An 18,578-nucleotide genomic window follows, 5' to 3' on the forward strand; every position below is an offset into this window, starting at 1 on the left:
GGTGCGGCGGTGGCTTGACCTGCTCGTGGCTTGTTCCAGGGAACGGACGAGGGCTCCGAAGAGTCGAGCTCCGAGGACAACCAGTTGGAGGAGGGTGAGGGCGCCGGCCCGTCTAGCCTCAGCGGCCAGTCGGTGGAGGACTCGTCCCAGGCGTCGGCCCAGGCCACGCCGCCGGACAGCGACGCGTTCCCCGAGTTCGTGCCCAAGGCCGCCGCCGTCTCCGCCGTCTCGACGCTGAACGGCAACGCGTCCGCTTGGGAGCCGTCGAGCATCCTAACGCCACCGCAGACGCCCACGGCCTGCGTCGCCGACGTCGCCGACGTCAGCACTGCACTCTCAGCGCCCGTCCAGGAGGGAACCTGCGAAATCGGCTCCAATCACACCCCGGAGCCCGAGTTGCACAACGGGGTGGCCGAGCTCACCATCGACGTGGAGGAAGTGCTTCGGCCCCAGGCTGACGAGCAAGTTCTAGTCCCTCCGAGTCCACCAGCGGACGCGTCGCCGCCCGCCCCGCAGCCGGAGCATCAGCAGCCCTCCAGCGTCCCCGCAGAACCATTGTGTGTCGTGGACAAGTCCGCGGCCACCGCAGAGCCGCCAGCAGACGCACCAGCATTGCCAGTGGCGCCGTCTGCCGCCCCGGCCGAGCCAACGCTTGCAGAGGCCCCCAACCAGTCCCAGACCGTCGAGAAGGGGGCGGCGGAGGCAGCGCCGATTGCCGCGGCCTCGCCACTAGAGTCCTCGACACCGTTTCCCAGCCAGGTCGAGCAAGCCCTGCAGCTGGAAGCGAAGCGGAGTGCGCCGCTGCTCAACGGTCAAGTGCCTTGTGTGGCCAAGAAGGCCGTGTCGGAGGCTGCCCTCCCTCTCGTCAACGGCGAGTGTGTCGCCCCCGCCAAGAAGGCCCTAGAGTCTGTGGAGAAGGTGCCCGTGTGCAACGGGCAAGTGATATGTTTAACGGAGGCTGTGGAAGTAGAGGCCCAGACGTCACCATCCCCGTGTATTGAGACCTCGAGTCAATCTGGGAAGAACTCGTCTGAACTCAGGACAGGGAATGAAACTTTTGAGGTCATTTTGAATAACAAAAATGATTTAAAAGAGAAAGGGAAGGCCAATCAAAACAATGCTGTGAATGAAGAAATTGTGAAAGGAGACAAACTTGTGAATGGATCCAATGGTAAAGTTAAGAAAATTAAAAATAAATCTAGTCCAAACCGCCGGGAATCGAATGGGTTCGCCGAAAAGGCTAGGTTAAGTGCGTCGCCGTCGCGCGACGCTGATGCTGGAGCTGTCACGGAGAGCAAGGAGGAGTGTGATAGCGTGCAGCCCGCACCAAGCCGAGGGGAGGCCGTGCCCGCCGTGCCCGCCGCGCCCGCCGCGCCCGCCGCCAAGACCAAAGGGCCCTCGGCCAAGAGGAAAGCGCCTAAGAAGGGACAAACTGCCAAGACTGATCTCAGCTCAAACGGTGGCGGTTGCAATGGCGTGATGGAAGCCACGCCCCCAGCGACGCCGGTCACGCCCCCCGCGGGGCCCCCCGCGGTGGACGACGCCGAGGCCCTGTCGCTGCGGCCGGAGACGTCCCTGGCGTGGGGCCGTCGCGTCGACGACGCCAAGGTGCGGCCGGTCGACGACGTGCTGCTTGAGGCACTTGTCGGCACGGTGCAGAGCGGCGAGACCAAAGTCGACATTCCCGTGGACACTGCGCCCCCCGCCCCGACGGCGCCGCGACTCGTCGCCGAGACCGAGCCGGAGCCGCGGTCACCCTCACCTTCCCCTGTTGAGCACCAGTCCAGTGAGCCTAAGGAAAACAGACTGACGCCGTCCTCGGCGCACCGCCGGCCTAAGAAGTGGAGGCAGAACGCCAAGGAGCGGGCGCCCACGCCGGGCAGAGAGCTGACGACCAGCTCGTCGTCGCTGTCCTCGGACGAGGCGGACGAGGGCGAGACCGTCATCTTCATGTCGCCGCTGGCCGCAGCTGCCACCACCACCGCCACCCCAGCCACCACCTCCGCGACGGGGCAGGAGCAGGCGGCGAGCAGGGAGTCGCCGCTGCGCATCACGGAGGCCGTGACGGCGTGGCTGCGTGACCACGAGGACGAGGACATCCTAGTGCCTCCCCCGTCGCTCGCGCTGCCCTCGGACTCTGACTCGGAAGCCGAGGACGACACCGCCGACGAGGAGGACGTGGAGCAGGAGCAAATGACCGGTCCAAAAAACGCGATAGGCAACCCTTTCCGTGCATCATCTCATAGCAGCACCAGCAGCACCACCCTCGCCGGCCCGGGCCGCGGCGAGGCCGTGGAGGAAAGGGTTGCCCCGCAAGACGAGGCCGAGACTGAGGCCGCCTGGGACACGCTGTGTGACCCCAGCCTGTTCGTGGCCAAGTACTACCGATTCGGCGAGGACCCGCAGGACACTTTGCCGCCCGTCGTGGCCCTCGAGCTGCGCCCCGACCTAGACATCAGGTTCGGGGTGAGGTCGGCCAGGACGTCGCCGGACAAACAGATCGACGTCAACCTTGGACTCTCGGAGCAGCACGATTCAGGCGTGCACTCGGACGAGTCCGGGGACGAGAACAACACCCCGACCAAGGAGAGGGCCGTCCACGACGTCCACGCCCAGGCTGAGGAGTTGGCAGCCAAGTCGGCGTACTTGCTGAGGCAGCTCAAGGGACAGAGCCCCGGTGTCCCGTGTGGCGGCATTTGCTGCGCGCTTCAGTGATCATCCACTCATGTTCATGTTCTCTTTTTGTTCCTTTTTTTTTTTTTGTCTGGGGAAATTGTGAAGACTATTTTTTTGCATGCTCATTTTTCTAGCCTGTTCGGCCTCATGGTATACAAGGAAAAAAAATACTGTAAGACACAAATGAAATCACCAAAGTATTTTTCATTAATGGTATTTATTTATGGTTTAATGGTTTTACCTTTTTGTTTGGTTGTGTGGGCGGGAGGCCGCTATCTCGTGACGCTGTCGGTCTTTGGTTTTATTGTGATTCCTGATTGAAAAGACTGGAAGCAGAACGCTGGGCTGGCGGCTGCGAAGCGGTGAACCAGTTACCATACTCTACTGTTTTAAGCAAGTTGTGGCTATATCCTCTATTTTCAAAGTTGAGTTTTTCTAATGATTGTTAAAACGTTGAAACTTGCAGTTGTTCTGAAATTGTTATTTGCTACAATGATTTTTACCAGCTTTAATGCCTGGTTGTTGTTGCCATATTGTTGACATTTTTGTAATGGCAGTGCAGTTTGCCCAGATATTTTTCTGAACCGTGGTTGAAGGTTCAGTTTGCATTTTCAAACACTTGCTGAGGGAGTGAGATTAATTATGATATCTTTGAAGTTTGTGTAACTTCACTCATGCTTATCGTCATGATAGCATTCTTCAGCTTGCATGGATGTCCTAGTTGATTTGTTGTCGTTGTTGATAAAATTTTAAATTTAATTCTTTAGTCATAGAAAGTAAAGTCAAAGTAAAAATGGCCAATCTTCACTTATTGCTCCAAAATGTTATAGCGTACACAGCCTGTGTATTGCCAGGCTCGTATCATGTAAATCCAAGTTAGAACATTAATTTGAGATTAGATTCGTACGCTAGGTTTAGAACAAGTTGTATGTAATTGCTCAAAAGTAGCAAGGCTTTGTTTGGACATCCATGTTTTCTTCTCCCCATGACAGTGATAAGTGTCTGCATTGCTGCATTATTTCTTGTTTTGTTTGAGAGTTTGTAACTGCAAACTGTCTTGTTATGACGCCGCCGTAATCTGGAAGGGTTTGAAGATCGCGTTTGTTCTGTACTCTCCCTGTACCTTACTTACAATATGACTGAGAAATATTAATAAACATGATGTATTGTTACAAATTGTTTTATTTATTTATAATTTCATTTTGAAACTTGGACCATATGTTTGGTGCCTTATTTAAGATACAATAACTTATAAAATAAGCAAGGGATGACACGTCCTGTTTAATCATATCTAACGCTCACCTTAAGTTCATTAATAATACACACTTTCTTCTCATCTGAGGGTCTTAATCACCTATTAAATATGAAGTTGATCACAGTTCATTGTTACTTAAACTACTGCAAGAATTCTAGTGAATAGCTTTATCACAGAAGTAGAGGAATAATAAAATATATTAAAGTAAACAGGTAACAACTAGACATAAAAATATAAATAAAGCAATAATCAATAAAATACTAGAATTCATAGGAGAAAAATTTCATCTAGCAGTAAAATGTCAATTTAAATGCCTTGCAGCACTGAAGTTTTCACCTGGAACTACACATTTAGTTTGCCTTGATAGTAGTGAAGAATGGGATTGATCACATCCATAACATGGCCAACAAAATGTGTTCCACCTGTAAAAACGATAAAGATGAAATAGCGTCAAAGATCTCAATCTTTTTAAGCATATGCTTGTTACTTTACGTACCAACATTGAAAGCCAGGAAAAAGGCCTGTGTTGCAACATCATCAACTAGGTTCTTGGGGTGTGCATCTTCTGGTACAAACCGAAAGAAATGCTGAAGAACTTGCAAAATATCCATTGAGGCAGCCTGCAATAAAGACTTCACACATTACTCATGAGGTTAATCATAAATGCCATTCAATCAGATCTCAAATATTTTCTCACTCACAGTTAAGATTGGTCCAGTATACTGCTCTCCTGAAGTCAGTTTCTGCAATGAAGGAAACAAATCACTAAGCATTGAAGCAGGCAAGGCCGTCGCCAGTGGCCTTCCCCCGCGGGCAGGAACGTGCGTCTCAGACCCCGGGTGGGTAGGCCACCCATTCGACACAGGAGATACCTCGGGAAGCGAAAAGGAACTCACAGATTTGTAGAGCTGGGCCAGGGACAGCATCTGCGCCATCCTGGTGGAGATGAAGCGCGACTCCCGCATGGCCTCTGGCGCGGTGACCGCGTACCCGGCGAGGACGGCACCCGCGGCGCGGGGACCCATGGTCAGCAGCAGCGTCACCTCGTAGCGCGGCAGCCACGGCCTGGGCGTCTCTGCAGCAACAGCAACAATCAGCCTCGTTTCGCAGCGACCGCACCACAAGCACAGCACACGGCAGCCAATGGCAGTCTTACTGGTCAAGCGCCGGACGAGGTTGAAGATGGACTCGGGAGTGCTGTTGCGGGCCAGCGCCTCGATCGCCATCCCCATCTCCGCGACCACGTGCGCCATCTGGGCCAGGGTGCAGAACACCACATCGCAAGGTCGGTTCCACTCGATCGCGTCTCCTGAAACAAAGCGGCGCAGATGACCCAAAAAAATTTCTGGAGATGCCGGGGATCGAACCCGGGGCCTTTCACATGCAAAGCGAACGCTCTACCACTGAGCTACATCCCCAGATAGGACAGCGGGCGTCAGATGTAAGGCCACGTTCTACTCTCAGACCGCGGCCACTGAGTCATATCTCTGTTCGGCCAAGAGAAAAAGACCCCACGAGATTAAAATTACTGAAAGCTTGGCGTCATCTAGCTGTCGTGGTCGCGCTTTTGGGTGTGACCTTTCCAACGCGTGTCCGGTAAAATGCTGCCCTCCGAATGTCCCCAACAATGTCTCTAGAACACCCGTCCGCACATCGTAATAGTTTAAACATTTAATAAAGCTAACCCAGTAGTTTTTCCAAACACTCCCACAGCATGTCATGCTTTAAATTCACTGAAAATGCGTACTTTTGCCGGGAACGTGCGAGGCAAAGTTGGCAGCGTTGTCTCTGCATTCACATCACTGCGACACCGCCCAAGCGCTGCCATCTATAGCCAAGGCTGGGAACTCGGCGCCGCCTCGGCCGGGCCGGTGCTGCCTCCTGGCGGCGGCCCGGCACGGTAGTACAGCACTTGGCACGCGGGCTAACGCGGGAGCGGGAGCACGCCGAGGCCCGAGACTTCCCTGGCCGGCTTGGCTTTGGCTTGGCCGCGTCGCGGCTCTGGACGCCTCCTCGGCGTCCTCCTTGGGCAGGAAGGGGAGGGTGGGGGCATGGGGTCGTAGGTGAACCCATGCCGGCTAGGCCACTAGACTGCCGCTAGACCCTAGAGCCTTCTACGCGGAGCGAGCGACACAGAGCGCCGTGCCGGCCGTGCCTTGCCGACCTACGCGCGGTGTCCTGTCCTCTCTCAAGTGAGCGCCAGCCATTGCGGCGGCGGCGGCAGTGTCCGCGCGAGACGGGCCAGGCCCTCGGCCAGGCCGCCGTCGTCGTCTCGTCATCGCTCGCCAAGAAAATGTTCTGGCGGCCGCCACGGCTCGGCCAAAGTCTGCCTTCTGCCCGGCGCAGCCGGCTGCGGCTCCGGCACGCGAACGCCCCCCGGCCCGGTTTGTGGATTGTGGTTGTATCGGTCCCTGACGCAGATCGTGGTCGCGCCGAAGTACTAAAGTGACACGGCCCTGCCCCGGACGGGGCCCTGGGCCGCCCTGGGCCGCCCTGGGCCGCCCTCGGCCGCGCAAGCAAACGCGCACGCTGCGCACGCTGCGCACGCCGCGGCGTGCCAATTCTCGGCGACGACAGGATGTAACGCGGCCACGGCTGGTCCTGCAGCCTGCGGCCGCTGCGGGCCGCGGTCGCAGTCCTGCGCCGAGGGTGGGGAGCACGCTTGGCTCGGCCATGGCTCGGCGGGGGCGGCGTTCACCTCTACCCTTTGAGGACCCATGAACTCGCAGCTCCGTGACCTTCACCGCGTGCCGAACCAGTCCGAAGCAAGCCGCCGCGTTTCCCGCCGTCCAGCCCGCAGCCCCCCACCCCTCACCCTCCTTTGCCTTCCTTGCCTGCCTTCTTGCCCCTTCCCTGGAATCCAGTGGCCCAGGCAGGGTGACGCTGACCGCGTCCGCCCCTCGCCGCGCACCCCGCCAGGCCGCCAGGCCGCCAGGCCAGGCCGCCAGTGACGCTCGCTTACGCGCCCTTCCAGCCCCGTCCTCACCACCTTGTTCCTTGTCGCTAAAGCCTTCGGTGCCCCTTCGCGCTGAATTGTGGCCCAGAGGTACCTGACCGTCGGCATTCAGCGCTGCCCCCGCGGCGCCAGGCCGGGTCAGTAGTCGCTGACCGCCCCAGTGTCCCCGAGCCTCGAATGGCAAATTAGTACATTCGGCGTTCCCGCGCCTGCTGCCCGCTTGTGGTACGCGAGGGCGTCATGGGACCCAAGCGAAAATTAGCTGATGGCCGAAATCGAGGCGGGTATGGCTCAGGCTGCGGAACGGCGAGTCAGCCTCGTATGTCGAATCCGCGACGCTGGAAAAGCCAAGCCGCTGGGCGGATAGGACGGGGCCTCGTCCTCGTGTCCTCGTCACCGGGACCGCGCCGCAATGCGCCAGCCTCGTCAGCCTCGCCGGGCACAGCAGACAGAGCCCATGCCTGCCGAAGGCCCAACGGCCCGCCGCGAGGCTAGGCAGGGAAGTCAGCTGACCGGCTAGCCGCGGCTGGGTCCCGCTGCGCTCACTCCCAGGCGGCACCGCCCGATCAATGGGACCCGTGCACGCCCAGGGCCCAGGCAAGGCCTGCCAGGCCATGCTGCGGCCCTGCACCCGGCACCGCCCCGCGGCCCGCGGCCCATGCCGAGAGGCGCCGCGCCACGAGGCGACGAGGCGCCACAGGGTCGGGGATGACCGCCTCCGCCTCGCCCACCGCCGTCGCGTCTCTGCTCTCGCTCGCGCGGAGGGCGTGGCGGCGCGGCGAGGGCTGCGGCATGGCGGGGCCATCGGGGAGCTAAGGCCCGAAGGGGGCGTCGCGGTGCAGCTTCGTGCACTGTACTGCACCTGCACGGCTAGCGGAGCTGTGGAGCAGCGGAGCACGGTGGTGGCAAAGCCCCGCACGGCGAGGGGGCGGCCCGGGGGCCCTCGAGGGGCGGGGTCGCGCGGGCGGGCGGCGGCACGGCGAGGGGGCGGGGGCGGGAGACACGGCAGGGAGGACCCCGCTCAGGCCCGCGTGTGCCCGCGTGGGTCAAGGTCGGCTCGGCGGTCGCTCCGCGCCGCCTGTGCTGCCGTGGCGTCCCAGCCAGCCACCTCGCCGGGCGACGCTGCGCTGCTACGCCACTGGGCTAGACCAACACAAAGTAGCCCTGATCTAGCCCTCTGGTATAGTTGCGCTACGCCCTGCCACGCCGTGATCCACTTGGCGCAGTTCCCTAGCGTCAGCCCGTCAGGTATGCCCGCGCTAGCCCACGGTCAGCACGGACGGCCACGCCGCCGCGGGCTGCGGGCGCTGGGACTGGGACTTACGGGCGCGGAGCCCGCGGAGCCCGGCTGCCAGGTTAGCGCAGTCTGCGAGTCTGCGCGTACCCCGAGTGCTGTCTCGTCTGCGTACCGGAGCTCGCACTGGAGGGGGCCCGGCCCGCCGACACGTGGCTGTCACGTGGCCGCGGGGACGGCGGCGGGGACGGCGAAGACGCGGGGCAAGGGGCAAGGCGCCTCGCCGGCGTACGCCCAGTGCTGTGCGCCAACCGGATCGGTGGGCGACCTCTGTGCGGCGGTGGCGGCGAGGTGCGGATCGAGTAACGAGTACACGGCGAAGAGGAAAGAAACCATTCCGACCCAAAAGGCCAAGTCAAGTCGCTCCACGGCGAGGAGGGCGGGGCATGCCCACGGCATGAGGGCGCCAACGCGTGCCCCCATGCAATTGAATGGAAGTACAGTTAAAACGCGAACGTGGCGCCGACCAGGCGGATTCCTCTTGGCAAAGCTGGCGAGAAGACTCCTATTCGCGCCACGCTAAGCCGCGCTCCTCGCTAAGGCTGCACCCCGGCCATGCCATGCCGCGCTTGCCGCGCTGCTCGCCGCAGAGCATGACGCCGCCGTGCGATAACGCGTCGCGACAGACGTGGCGGGGTCCCTCTCTGGGTCCCTCGGCGCGCCGGGGCCGGGGCCTGCACTGCAGTGCCATGACATCCACAGGAGTTCGGCAGTTCGGCCGCGAGACCAGCCCTCCATCCTTGGATCACATCATGAACAAGCGCAATCGGCGCCCTTTGCGCCCTCCCTATCAGCAGCCAGCAGCGACCAGCAGGCACACTGGCAGGTGCGGCGCGGTGCGGCGCCAGCCGTCTGTCTCGCTCTCTTTCTGAGTCGCGACTCGTCACATGACTTCAGAACCAACTGAAGCGACTTCGCAGGGCGCGTCCAATTTTGCTATCTCTTTATTCATTGTGTGTACGGTGGTTCGGTTTAGCCACTCCCCGTCCGCTGGGCCAAGTCGCCGCCGCCGCGAGGCCGCGCGGCCACGGGGGGAGGCTGAGGCTGGGGACTGAGAAAGTATCAAGGCCGCCGTCGAGGTCGCGTTCGCAACGGCCGCAACGCACATCTCCGTCCCGTCCCTGTCGCATCGCCTCTTCTATCCGGCCGAACGAAGTAGGTCGTCTCGCCTGCCTCGCATGCTTCACCCGCCGCCGCGTAGCCCGCGTAGCCATCGCGCAGCGCAGGCCGCCGTCAACCTCCCACGCGACGCCGCGACGCCACCGTTGGACTCGGCGGCCCAGCGGTGCCCAGCGGCCGGGGGCATATTGCACCTAGCATCGCGTTGCAGAGCGATCCAGTTGGGGCTCATGAGTGATCAGGTGTCCGTGTCGATGTACTGCCGGCAGTCTGTCGCCGCGAGGGGCCACTGTCACCGCAACGCGCAACGCGCCTCCGCTCATCGAGTCATGCTAACCTTCCCCTCTCCCCCTCCCAGCACAATGTCCTTGACTACTCGCGATGCTACACGCACCGCCCAGCAAGACGCGGCGCGACGCGACGCGACGCCGCGGCCGAGTGGTGTTGATAGTGGGGCACTTGGGGATCACGGGCGCGAGGCGCGTGTCTCGCAAGACGCGCCGACGAGGTGAACTACGGCAAGGACGTCTTGGCTGGCCGGGGTCGCGGCCGTTGGCTCGGCGCGGTGGCGCGGCGGAGGCACCCCCGGGCTAGAGCTAGGGCCAGAGCCCCGGGTGCGATGACTCACCGGACCGCGGTCCGTAGCAGAGGAAGATGAGCGCGGCCTGCTGCGGCTCCGGCAGCTTGCTCAGCAGCGCGCGCAGCAGGAAGCCGCGGTCGAAGCGCGCCGTGTTGGCGTGGCGCGCCGGCGGGGACGGCGACAGGAACAGCACGCGGAGGGCGAGGCGAAGGTCCGTCTCGCGGGCAGCCTCCCGGCCGGCAGGCTGGTGCAGCAGCAGGTAGTCGTCGCCGATGCAGTCCCTCACGATCTGCCACATCGCCTGGAGAGGAGAGAAGCACAGTCGGATGGGGTAGGCAAAATGTTGAACCTCAGCGACGGGTTTTGGCCGTGGGAAAAATTAGCACCCTCGGCCTGTGGACGTCATTGGGGGCGCGGAGGAGGGGTGCGGAGAGGGGCTCACGCCTCTCGGGACAGCCGAGCGATGCAGAGGGGCGGTTCGCCGCTGTCTCTCTCGCACCCCTACGGAGAGCCCCGTGAGTGCGACAGAGACAGAGCGACGAAACGACTCTTCTGAATCGCTCGGCAGGGGGGCACACCGGCAGGCTGGCCAGGGCTGGCCCGGCGCCAACACATTGCATCAGAGGGGGGTTGTGGTTATTGCTGTTACGAACCTCAAACCTCTCCCCCGGTGATCGGCAGCAGTTCAGCGGCACCGCAGCTTTGAAGAAATTTGCCGTCGCCACGAAGCTGGGCTCGTACTGGTCCGGCTCGTGGTGCGATAGGTTGGCCCTCTCGATCTGCGGGAGCAAGGAAGGGCACGGTGAGGCAAGCAAGGTCATTATTCTGGATTGAACTGGTCCAGCCCCCTCCCCCCTCTCCAACTCACCCTCTTCAGCACCGACCAGAAGGCATGCACACGAAGCGGCAGGGCGGGGGAGGCGATCACTCGCCGGCACAAGATGCCCAGCTCGGTGTACTGCAACACGGAATACGGCAGTGGATCAGAAACATAGTCACGCGGCCATGGCGTCCACTGCACAGCCCCAGCTGCGACCGTACCTCGTCGTAGAAGGCGTCGCCGTGGCCGGGGAACCTCCTGGCGGGGGACACGATCCAGGCCGTCGATCTGAGCTGCAGCCATTCCTGGAGGAAAGACCGCCAGCCCGACGACACCAGGGCCAGTTGGGACAGCGACCTCGCTGCGCCAAAGAGAAAAGGAAGGGGGCGTGGCGAACAGCGAGAAGCTGGTTCCGTTTTGGACTCTGGTTGGCTAGGGTGCCTACCTGGCAGGAACGACAGCACGAACTGCAGGATCTCGCAGGGCAGGGCGCGGAAGGCCCCCAGTGCGGCCCGCTTCCGCTCCTCCAGGCGACAGGACCTCCTGACGGGCTCCTCGTCCGGGCAGTGGCAAAGGCCCTCTGCCTGCTCTGCTCCGGGAGACGGGGGCGGCGATTGGCAAAATTGCAAGCTGTGTCAAAGAACACCGCGTGGCAATCGACAAAGGGAAGACACAACTGTTTACGCCTGGTGCCCCTTCTCGCGCAATCCAAAAAGTAATCCGATGGCCACGCAGAACCCGCCCAGTCACCTCGCCCCTCCGTTACGTAATAACTTGTAAAGGCCCTTATCTCGTGCTGCGGGAACGCATGGGAATCTGTTTCTTTTAGTCTTTTCTTTTGCTCCACCAGGCGTCAAAATCTACAGACAACGCCCTCCTCACACACAAAACCTTGTTTTTCTTGGCCGCCACACTGCTAAAAATATTGCGGGCGAGCTGGGCCGGGCGATGCCTTGCTAGTAGGCAATGGGTGCAGTGGCGCCAAGGCCTGTTGTTGGACACCGGCCCAGCCCACTGCCAGCCCGCCGTGGGCAAGCGGGGCCCCAAGCGGGGCAAGACGTGGAGGTACCCGTGCTCCCCCGAAATATAACAGGGGCCGGGGCATGCCGGGGCCCCACGCCTCGGCCCCGCAGCCTCGCAGTGACGCTGCTGACGCGCCCTTGGGAAGGGGCTGTAGCACAGTGGGCCAGAAGACCGGTGGAGGCGGCCAAAATTCTTGATGCGTTTCGAGCTCCAGAGTCGCTAAATGGGACTCGAACCGAACGTGTGAGCCCACCAATGGATTGCTCTCCGAACGAGGAATCCATTGATGGGGTCACACGTTCGGTTCGAGCCCCATTTAGCGACTCTGGAGCTCGAAACGCGTTTAAAAATTTGGCCGCCTCCACCGGTTTTCTGGCCCACTGTGTGTAGCCGCCCTGCAGCCTGCAAGGCTGCTCCCCAGAGGCGAAAGGCGCAAGTTGTACCCGCGGGCCAGTATTAACACCACAATGCGTGCACGGGTCTATCCCTCTGTCCATCATCCAGACACTAGGTTAAGAACTTGGGCTACGCTTTCGTACCCTGGTGCTTTGATTTTTCAAAAATATATTTACCACGACACTAGAACTGAATGCGAAATCAACGCTCCTCAAGGGGCAACGAAAGTACAACCCAAATTGTGGCGGTAATGCGGACACTTCCTGGGAGTGTACCCTTCCCGCTGACAACGGTATAAAAACATTTCAATGACGTTTTCAAACCTCATCGCTTTCTTTCGCTGTCATTACATTCGGATTGTACTTATGATGTTATTACCTCGATTTCTTTCCTTCCATGATTTAAAAGAGTAGATGTTTCACACTTCACTTAAATTCTTTGACAAAATGCAACCGTCAACGGTCCAGCAGCTGTTTGAATTGGCTCCTATCAATGTGTCAGCTGATCGGAGAAGGGGAGGGAGGGGGGGCGGCTGGGCGGAAGGTAGGGTAGATTAAACCTTCCGCGAAAAAAAAATGAAGAAAAAAAAACTAAAGAAAAAAAAGAACTTAGATTAATTCTGATGCTACGAGGACTGAGCAGTTAGTCGGAAAACCACTTTGTTAGCGAAAATTCTTTATTGAGCAATGCGTGGTCGTCAGACGATCAATCGATTCTATCGGTGAGTCATGTATTCTCAACCATTTCTAGCCTAGGCATTGGCCACCCTGATGGTATTGTCGTCTGCCGAAATCGTCTGCCAAAACTGAGAGAGATTCAGAGATCGGCTACGCTGTGCAAAATTTCCACACGAGGGGAAGGTGGGTTTTGAATCTAGTTTTAACACGCATCACTCGTCTAACGTGACAACAGTCACACGTGACCTACAGCCCGGCGTCCTCGGGAATGGAAAGGGGGAGGACCTGACCCTGCTGTGGCTCGCACGCCTAGGATTAAAAATAGGTGCGACGGCTCAGACGCAGACGCTAAAAGAGCGTCTTGGCTCTCGGTCCCGAATTCCCTGCTAAAATACGGGCAGTAGGTTGGCCCAGATAGGTTCTTTCAGGAGAACTGAACTGTCAACACATGAGAAAGCTCATCAATGTAGAGATTCAGATGGACTTTCAGATCTTTTACTCCACACTTGTAATAACTTCAGAAAAGGAAGGAAAATTAGGCACAGTATTGAATGTCAACGTTTATTGTTAGACAGTTACAGTAAAATCTCTTGCAATCACCATTCCATCTTGATGATACACTGATACAGCCATGAAGGATGGAATGTCTTTGGTAATTCTTCCATTTTACTTCACTTTTGTGGCCTCTCTAGCTCTTCCCGATCGAGCAATGAATACTGAGAAACAAACCTAAACATCATGGTTCGAGATTTTAAAAATTGAAATTCTGCTATTCTTGAAGTGTAAGCCAAGATGCAAATCTGACTGATACACACGGGTCAGTACACTGACATGGTCTGCATTCACGATCGAAATGCACTACACCAGTTTAGAAGCTGCAGATCTTCTACCGATTTCAATTTGTTCTCAACGGAATGAGACTGGAATGTGGAGTCAGATCTCGCAACCGTGTATGCCTGCACTTCTACCTAAATTATTCCTAAAGATATTTAAATGAGCTTCTTGATCTCGTCGTAGAACACCAACACAAGAGCACCACCAGTGCCTCGGAGAACGTTGGAGAAGGCACCCTTGAAGAAGGCGTTGGCACCCTCCTGGGCGTAGAGCTTGCGCCAGCAGTCAAGTGTGCTGGTGTACATAACCTCAGCCTTCTTACGGCCAGCCTGCATCATCATACGCCTACGCACGGTGTCGAAGGGATAAGACACGATACCAGCAACAGTGGTGACAGTCTGAAAAGGAAGAAACAAAGATGGTTACAAATCATGTAACTTCATACACAATTAAGAACATAGGAGATGGAAACTGACCTGAGCAATAGCCCATGAGACCAGGAAGGGAGTGGTCTTAGGGTTGGGCAGCATGCCCTTGGCAGTATCGAAGAAGCCAAAGTAGGCAGCACGGTAGATAATAATACCCTGGACTGACACACCGAATCCACGGTACATGCCAGAAAGACCATCAGTCTTGAAGGTCTTCTTCAGACAGTCAGCCAGACCTTGGAACTGACGGTCAGCGGGTCCCTTGCCGATGTCAGCAGCCAGACTAAAAGAGCAAAGAAAATATAATACTCACAAAACATTTGAGCAGTTCAGTTGATTAGGGATGAAAAGACATACCGTGTTCGGGCGAAGTCAAGAGGGTAGACAATGCAGAGGGAAGAGGCACCAGCAGCACCACCAGAGGCCAAGTTACCAGCGAAGTAACGCCAGAACTGAGTGTTCTTGTCTACACCGCCAAGGAAGATCTGCTTGTAGATATCCTTGAAGGCGAAGTTAAGGGCCTGGGTGGGGAAGTACCTGATGACGTTGGCAAGGTTACCACGCCAGAAGCTGAGTGCGCCCTGCTCCTTGGGGATACGGACAAAGCAGTCAACAATGCCTGAAAGAAGACAAAAAAAATGTACCTTAATCCAAAGCTCAGAAAACTAGAGAACTGTCATAACTTTAAAAATTAGGATTTGCTTTCTCGTGAAACTAATGAAGAGAGCAAGTTGAACATGTATGCCTCAGCAGAAAAGATAAGATAGGTTATCAGAGGCATCTTGCAGCCCATTACGCGTTCACATAATCATCCCTACGTCACTCATGCAGAATTGGTCTCAGAACTTGCCAGGAGCAATGGTGTCAATGGGGAGAAAAAATCAATAGGACAGGACATGGGCAATCTTCAAATCAATGGAAGTTACCATGACGTTCACGGGACGACCAACAAATGAATGAGTGCGGAAACCAAACCTAATCCTGTTCATACGGAATCCTCAATCAGTCCTAGGACCGAATGAACGCTAAGAAACGGGCGCACCAACCTAACCTCCATTGCGATGTTAACGATTTCTTTGCTTCCGAGGGGGACACTGGCGACGGCCAGCTAACAGTGGCTCAGAACAACGTGCAAAGGTCCGGGCCGTGCACGCAGCATCCCCCAAGAATGCCAGGAGGTGCCAGGCGCACAACGTACACGTGGCCATGCCCGCCCAACGCTCCGCTGGTCCGCTCCGTGCCCCACGGCATAACTTAGCGCCGCTCGCCTCGCGGCCCCGGACCCCGTGACGTCAATCAAGCGTGTCGTGTCGTCTCGTACATGACCCAGCAGGGCAGTCAATGTGACCCAGTGACCTGCGACAGTCCAGGGCTTCCGATACGAGTGTCGGACAGATGACCTGCAGTCAGGGGCGGCGGGAACATGCTCCAGACATCACATGCCACCGGTGCCTCCTAAGGCCCAAAATGGCCACTACTTTGCAACTCACCTTTGTACTGCTTGTCAGCCGCAATCTGAGTGGAAGCTGCCTGAACCTGCAGGAGCAGCTTGACACGCTCGATGGGGGCGACGGCGGTCTTGGACACAGCGGCAGAGACGCCACCGGCCAAGAAATCCTTCATAAACGAAGTTACGTCGGTGTTAGCCATCTTGACCGATCCTGCGGACGAACGGGAAGAAAGAGAGAGGCCGAGCAGACACTGAAGTGATCCGGATCGAGCTTGCCAGAAGTGCCCCCACCAACGATGTTTCTTCTTTACTTGTTGGCGGGATGGTGGCCAAGGGAGCTATATTGCGCACCCAGGGTCTCACAAGCAAGTTTTCGAAAGACTGTTTTTTTCAGGTCTGTAGGTCCACATAGACAACTCAAACGTGATATTATTTTATATCTTATATTTAAGAATGTAGTCGTTCAAATCTAATGAGGTCAACTTTCAAATAAACAACCTGAATCACATAGACCACCTTTGACCTCCTGATTCGATAGTATTGATCCCCGTAAGGACCACGAATGCCAATTGTACCAAAGAATTGGACTTAGCAAGATAAAAAATAAAGTCATCTCGAATCATACACCCGATGGTATTTTTTAGTTGGCTACGAAAGGGTCAGTCTATTCGCGTTGTTTCGTTTTTTGATATTTTGTCGTACCACATGACTTTTTATGTGAGAGACTACCTAGCAGACGACGTCTCCCAGCTCTTGTGTCAACAGTGGTCCAAGTGTCTTGACACAAAGTATTTTGTTGAACAGATTCATCACATTCTCCCGCAATATTTGGAAGTATTTTGGTAACTTATTGACTGCAATATTGTGTTCTTATCATGGCAACGACCGTGAGCGAACCGCTCACCCTTAAACCGGGTAAGATGTCTCTTTCTTCTTCTTTCATGGAAAAATAACCTAGTAGTCAAAGAGTCTTTATACCACATTACTATATATTTGGGCAGCCACAGCGAGTGAATGACATCGTAGAATACTTCTATTGTGTCTTGTAACTCTACTTTCTCGCTAAAAATATGCCCATATCTACTCCGTGATCTTTGGCACCTGTTCTTGATCCACCTGCTCAGTGGCTATGACATGAATTTTAATCATTTCTGCAGAAAATGTCATGACAAAGCTCTTAGGTCAATGCCACCATATCAACTTCACAAAATTAGATCTTATTTGTCTTTTTTCCTACCATAACTTATGGACTTGCTGTTAGACTTGTATGCATGACCTACATGTACTTACACATAATTTCTGTTTCTTTAGATGTGAATAGAGTCATTGAATTACTCGAGAAGCTTCAGAAAAGTATGTATATTTTTGTTTATCTGCTCATGTCAGCAGATTATAATCCAAACCCTATTGATAAGAATATTAGTATTAAGTTTAGTCAATCCTACAAGTTTTCCTTTACATTAGCTTATTCAGTTAGAACCAGATTTTAAATATTTGCATGGTTTTGCAGGTGGGGAAGTACCTGGTACTAAATTAGCAGCACTGCAGAAGGTTCTTCAGAGTGACTTCTTCAATGCTGTGAGAGAGGTTTATGAGCAGGTTTATGAAACTGTGGATGTTCAAGGGTCACAGGTGATTTGTACCTCAAACCTTTTTTTTCCCTTAGTGTGTACCTTTGATAATCATTTTTATCGAAGTACAAGTGTATCTTACTTGTTCAGGATATGCGAGCATCTGCTACTGCAAAAGCTACCATTGCTGCATTTGCTGCCAGTGAGGGTCATGCTCACCCTCGAGTCATAGAACTTCCTAAAACAGAAGAAGGCCTCGGGTTCAATGTTATGGGTGGCAAAGAGCAGAAATCACCAATTTACATATCCCGGATCATCCCGGGAGGAGTGGCAGATCGACATGGTGGGCTGAAAAGAGGTGACCAACTTCTTTCTGTGAATGGAGTGGTAAGTTAGGCAAAATGTTTTGTATGTAGACTATTGTTGCCAAAAATAAACTATCATATCATATCCCTTTTTAATTTTCAGGATGTTGAGGGTGAAAATCACGAGAGAGCTGTAGAACTTTTGAAACAGGCCCAAGGATCTGTGAAGCTTGTTGTTCGGTACACTCCTAAAGTATTGGAAGAAATGGAAATGCGGTTTGATAAACAACGCGGTGCTCGTCGACGTCAATACCCTTGAGCATACTGTGTATTCCATCATGAGAGAGTACTGAAGTGTTGTTAGAAGGGGTTTCATCTTCACAGATTGTTCCTCTAATTTAATGCTGAGCTGGATTTATTATCTTATGGTGGTCAAACACTAAGTTAACAGATTGTCAGTTTCTTCTGATATATATTGTGATTGTAAAGAGAGAAAAAAAGCAATCAACCAATAATGAACTGAAGCCCTCTGTATTGTACTCTGTGAATACCATATTGCCTTTTGGAACTGTTTACTTGATCTTCTAGTTTGGCTCAGGAGGAGTTTATGTGGAAACAAAAGTAATCCAAGCACAGCCTGTTTCTTTTTTTTGTTTGCATAGTGATTTATATATTGTGTAGTCATACTGTTTCAAGTACAAACTACAAATTGTTTTGCCACAAAGTTATTGATTGGGATTCCGCCTGTCAGTCTTTACCAGCATTTCTGGGTCAAAGAATACAATAATGAGTTCTCCCAAATTAATTAATTGACAAGTTGAGGTGTCAGATACTTTTGGTGTGGGACCTAAGACCAAACTTGCCAAGATGGTCAATGTCCCTTACTCATTGTGCCAATACTTTTTCCTCCAGTTCATAGTTTCTTATTTCTGTACAAATTCATGTTTCTCATAGCTTGGGAAAATTTACTGTGTAGAAAAATTCACTGCATTCATCTCTTAGCTTTGCAACACATAATGTCCCTGTATTAATTGTACTTAATTGTTATTTATTGTATGGTTACATCATTTTTAAATGGATCATGTATTTAGAAAACAAATGTATCAATTCTGTTTAATGTTGTTCCTTTCCAAATTTTATTTCTGATCTTTGGAAAACTGAATTAAAATCTTTCTTATATAAATAATGCATTGT

The 18,578-nt window shown here is 55.0% G+C and overlaps 4 protein-coding genes and 1 non-coding gene across 8 annotated transcripts in view; 2 read left to right on the forward strand and 3 right to left on the reverse strand.

The window, feature by feature from the left end:
- The window catches only part of LOC117653310 (nascent polypeptide-associated complex subunit alpha, muscle-specific form-like), a 34,492-nt gene extending 30,640 nt beyond the window's left edge, over nt 1-3,852 (forward strand). For both annotated transcript variants that reach the window (XM_034398915.1, XM_034398914.1), the window contains exon 8: nt 40-3,852. In XM_034398915.1, the coding sequence (XP_034254806.1) occupies nt 40-2,715 (2,676 nt within the window). In that variant the 3' untranslated portion in view covers nt 2,716-3,852. The remainder of the gene's footprint in view (nt 1-39) is intronic.
- On the reverse strand, nt 3,843-12,630 carry LOC117653311. Of its 2 annotated transcripts, none has more exons than XM_034398917.1 (11): nt 12,498-12,630; nt 11,146-11,330; nt 10,922-11,061; nt 10,749-10,838; nt 10,534-10,659; nt 9,929-10,181; nt 5,088-5,240; nt 4,828-5,006; nt 4,633-4,674; nt 4,428-4,551; nt 3,843-4,353 (listed from the first exon to the last, which is right to left on the reverse strand). In XM_034398917.1, the coding sequence occupies exons 1-11, from the start codon at nt 12,515-12,517 to the stop codon at nt 4,274-4,276; spliced, it is 1,392 nt and encodes a 463-aa protein (XP_034254808.1). In that variant the 5' UTR covers nt 12,518-12,630; the 3' UTR covers nt 3,843-4,273. The 2 variants fall into 2 exon arrangements, with proteins under 2 accessions (XP_034254808.1, XP_034254807.1); XM_034398916.1 differs by having other exon boundaries at nt 4,428-4,563.
- Nucleotides 5,278-5,349, reverse strand: Trnaa-ugc. Its single transcript has one exon. It is a non-coding gene; the product is annotated as a tRNA-Ala (tRNA).
- A 717-nt stretch (nt 12,631-13,347) lies between the features above and the next one.
- On the reverse strand, nt 13,348-15,780 carry LOC117653907 (ADP,ATP carrier protein 1-like). Its single transcript, XM_034399918.1, has 4 exons — nt 15,549-15,780; nt 14,416-14,677; nt 14,107-14,341; nt 13,348-14,028 (listed from the first exon to the last, which is right to left on the reverse strand). The coding sequence occupies exons 1-4, from the start codon at nt 15,706-15,708 to the stop codon at nt 13,786-13,788; spliced, it is 900 nt and encodes a 299-aa protein (XP_034255809.1). The 5' UTR covers nt 15,709-15,780; the 3' UTR covers nt 13,348-13,785.
- A 236-nt stretch (nt 15,781-16,016) lies between these two features.
- On the forward strand, nt 16,017-18,570 carry LOC117653909 (protein lin-7 homolog C). 2 transcript variants are annotated; one of them, XM_034399920.1, is made up of 6 exons: nt 16,017-16,166; nt 16,313-16,423; nt 16,820-16,861; nt 17,019-17,140; nt 17,230-17,466; nt 17,548-18,570. In XM_034399920.1, the coding sequence occupies exons 2-6, from the start codon at nt 16,384-16,386 to the stop codon at nt 17,701-17,703; spliced, it is 597 nt and encodes a 198-aa protein (XP_034255811.1). In that variant the 5' UTR covers nt 16,017-16,166; nt 16,313-16,383; the 3' UTR covers nt 17,704-18,570. The 2 variants fall into 2 exon arrangements, with proteins under 2 accessions (XP_034255811.1, XP_034255812.1); XM_034399921.1 differs by lacking the exon at nt 16,017-16,166 and adding an exon at nt 16,210-16,225.
- Nucleotides 18,571-18,578: the final 8 nt, after the last annotated feature.

This window comes from Thrips palmi, unplaced genomic scaffold, assembly GCF_012932325.1.
Source record: "Thrips palmi isolate BJ-2018 unplaced genomic scaffold, TpBJ-2018v1 HiC_scaffold_8, whole genome shotgun sequence".
Lineage (NCBI taxonomy): Eukaryota > Metazoa > Arthropoda > Insecta > Thysanoptera > Thripidae > Thrips > Thrips palmi.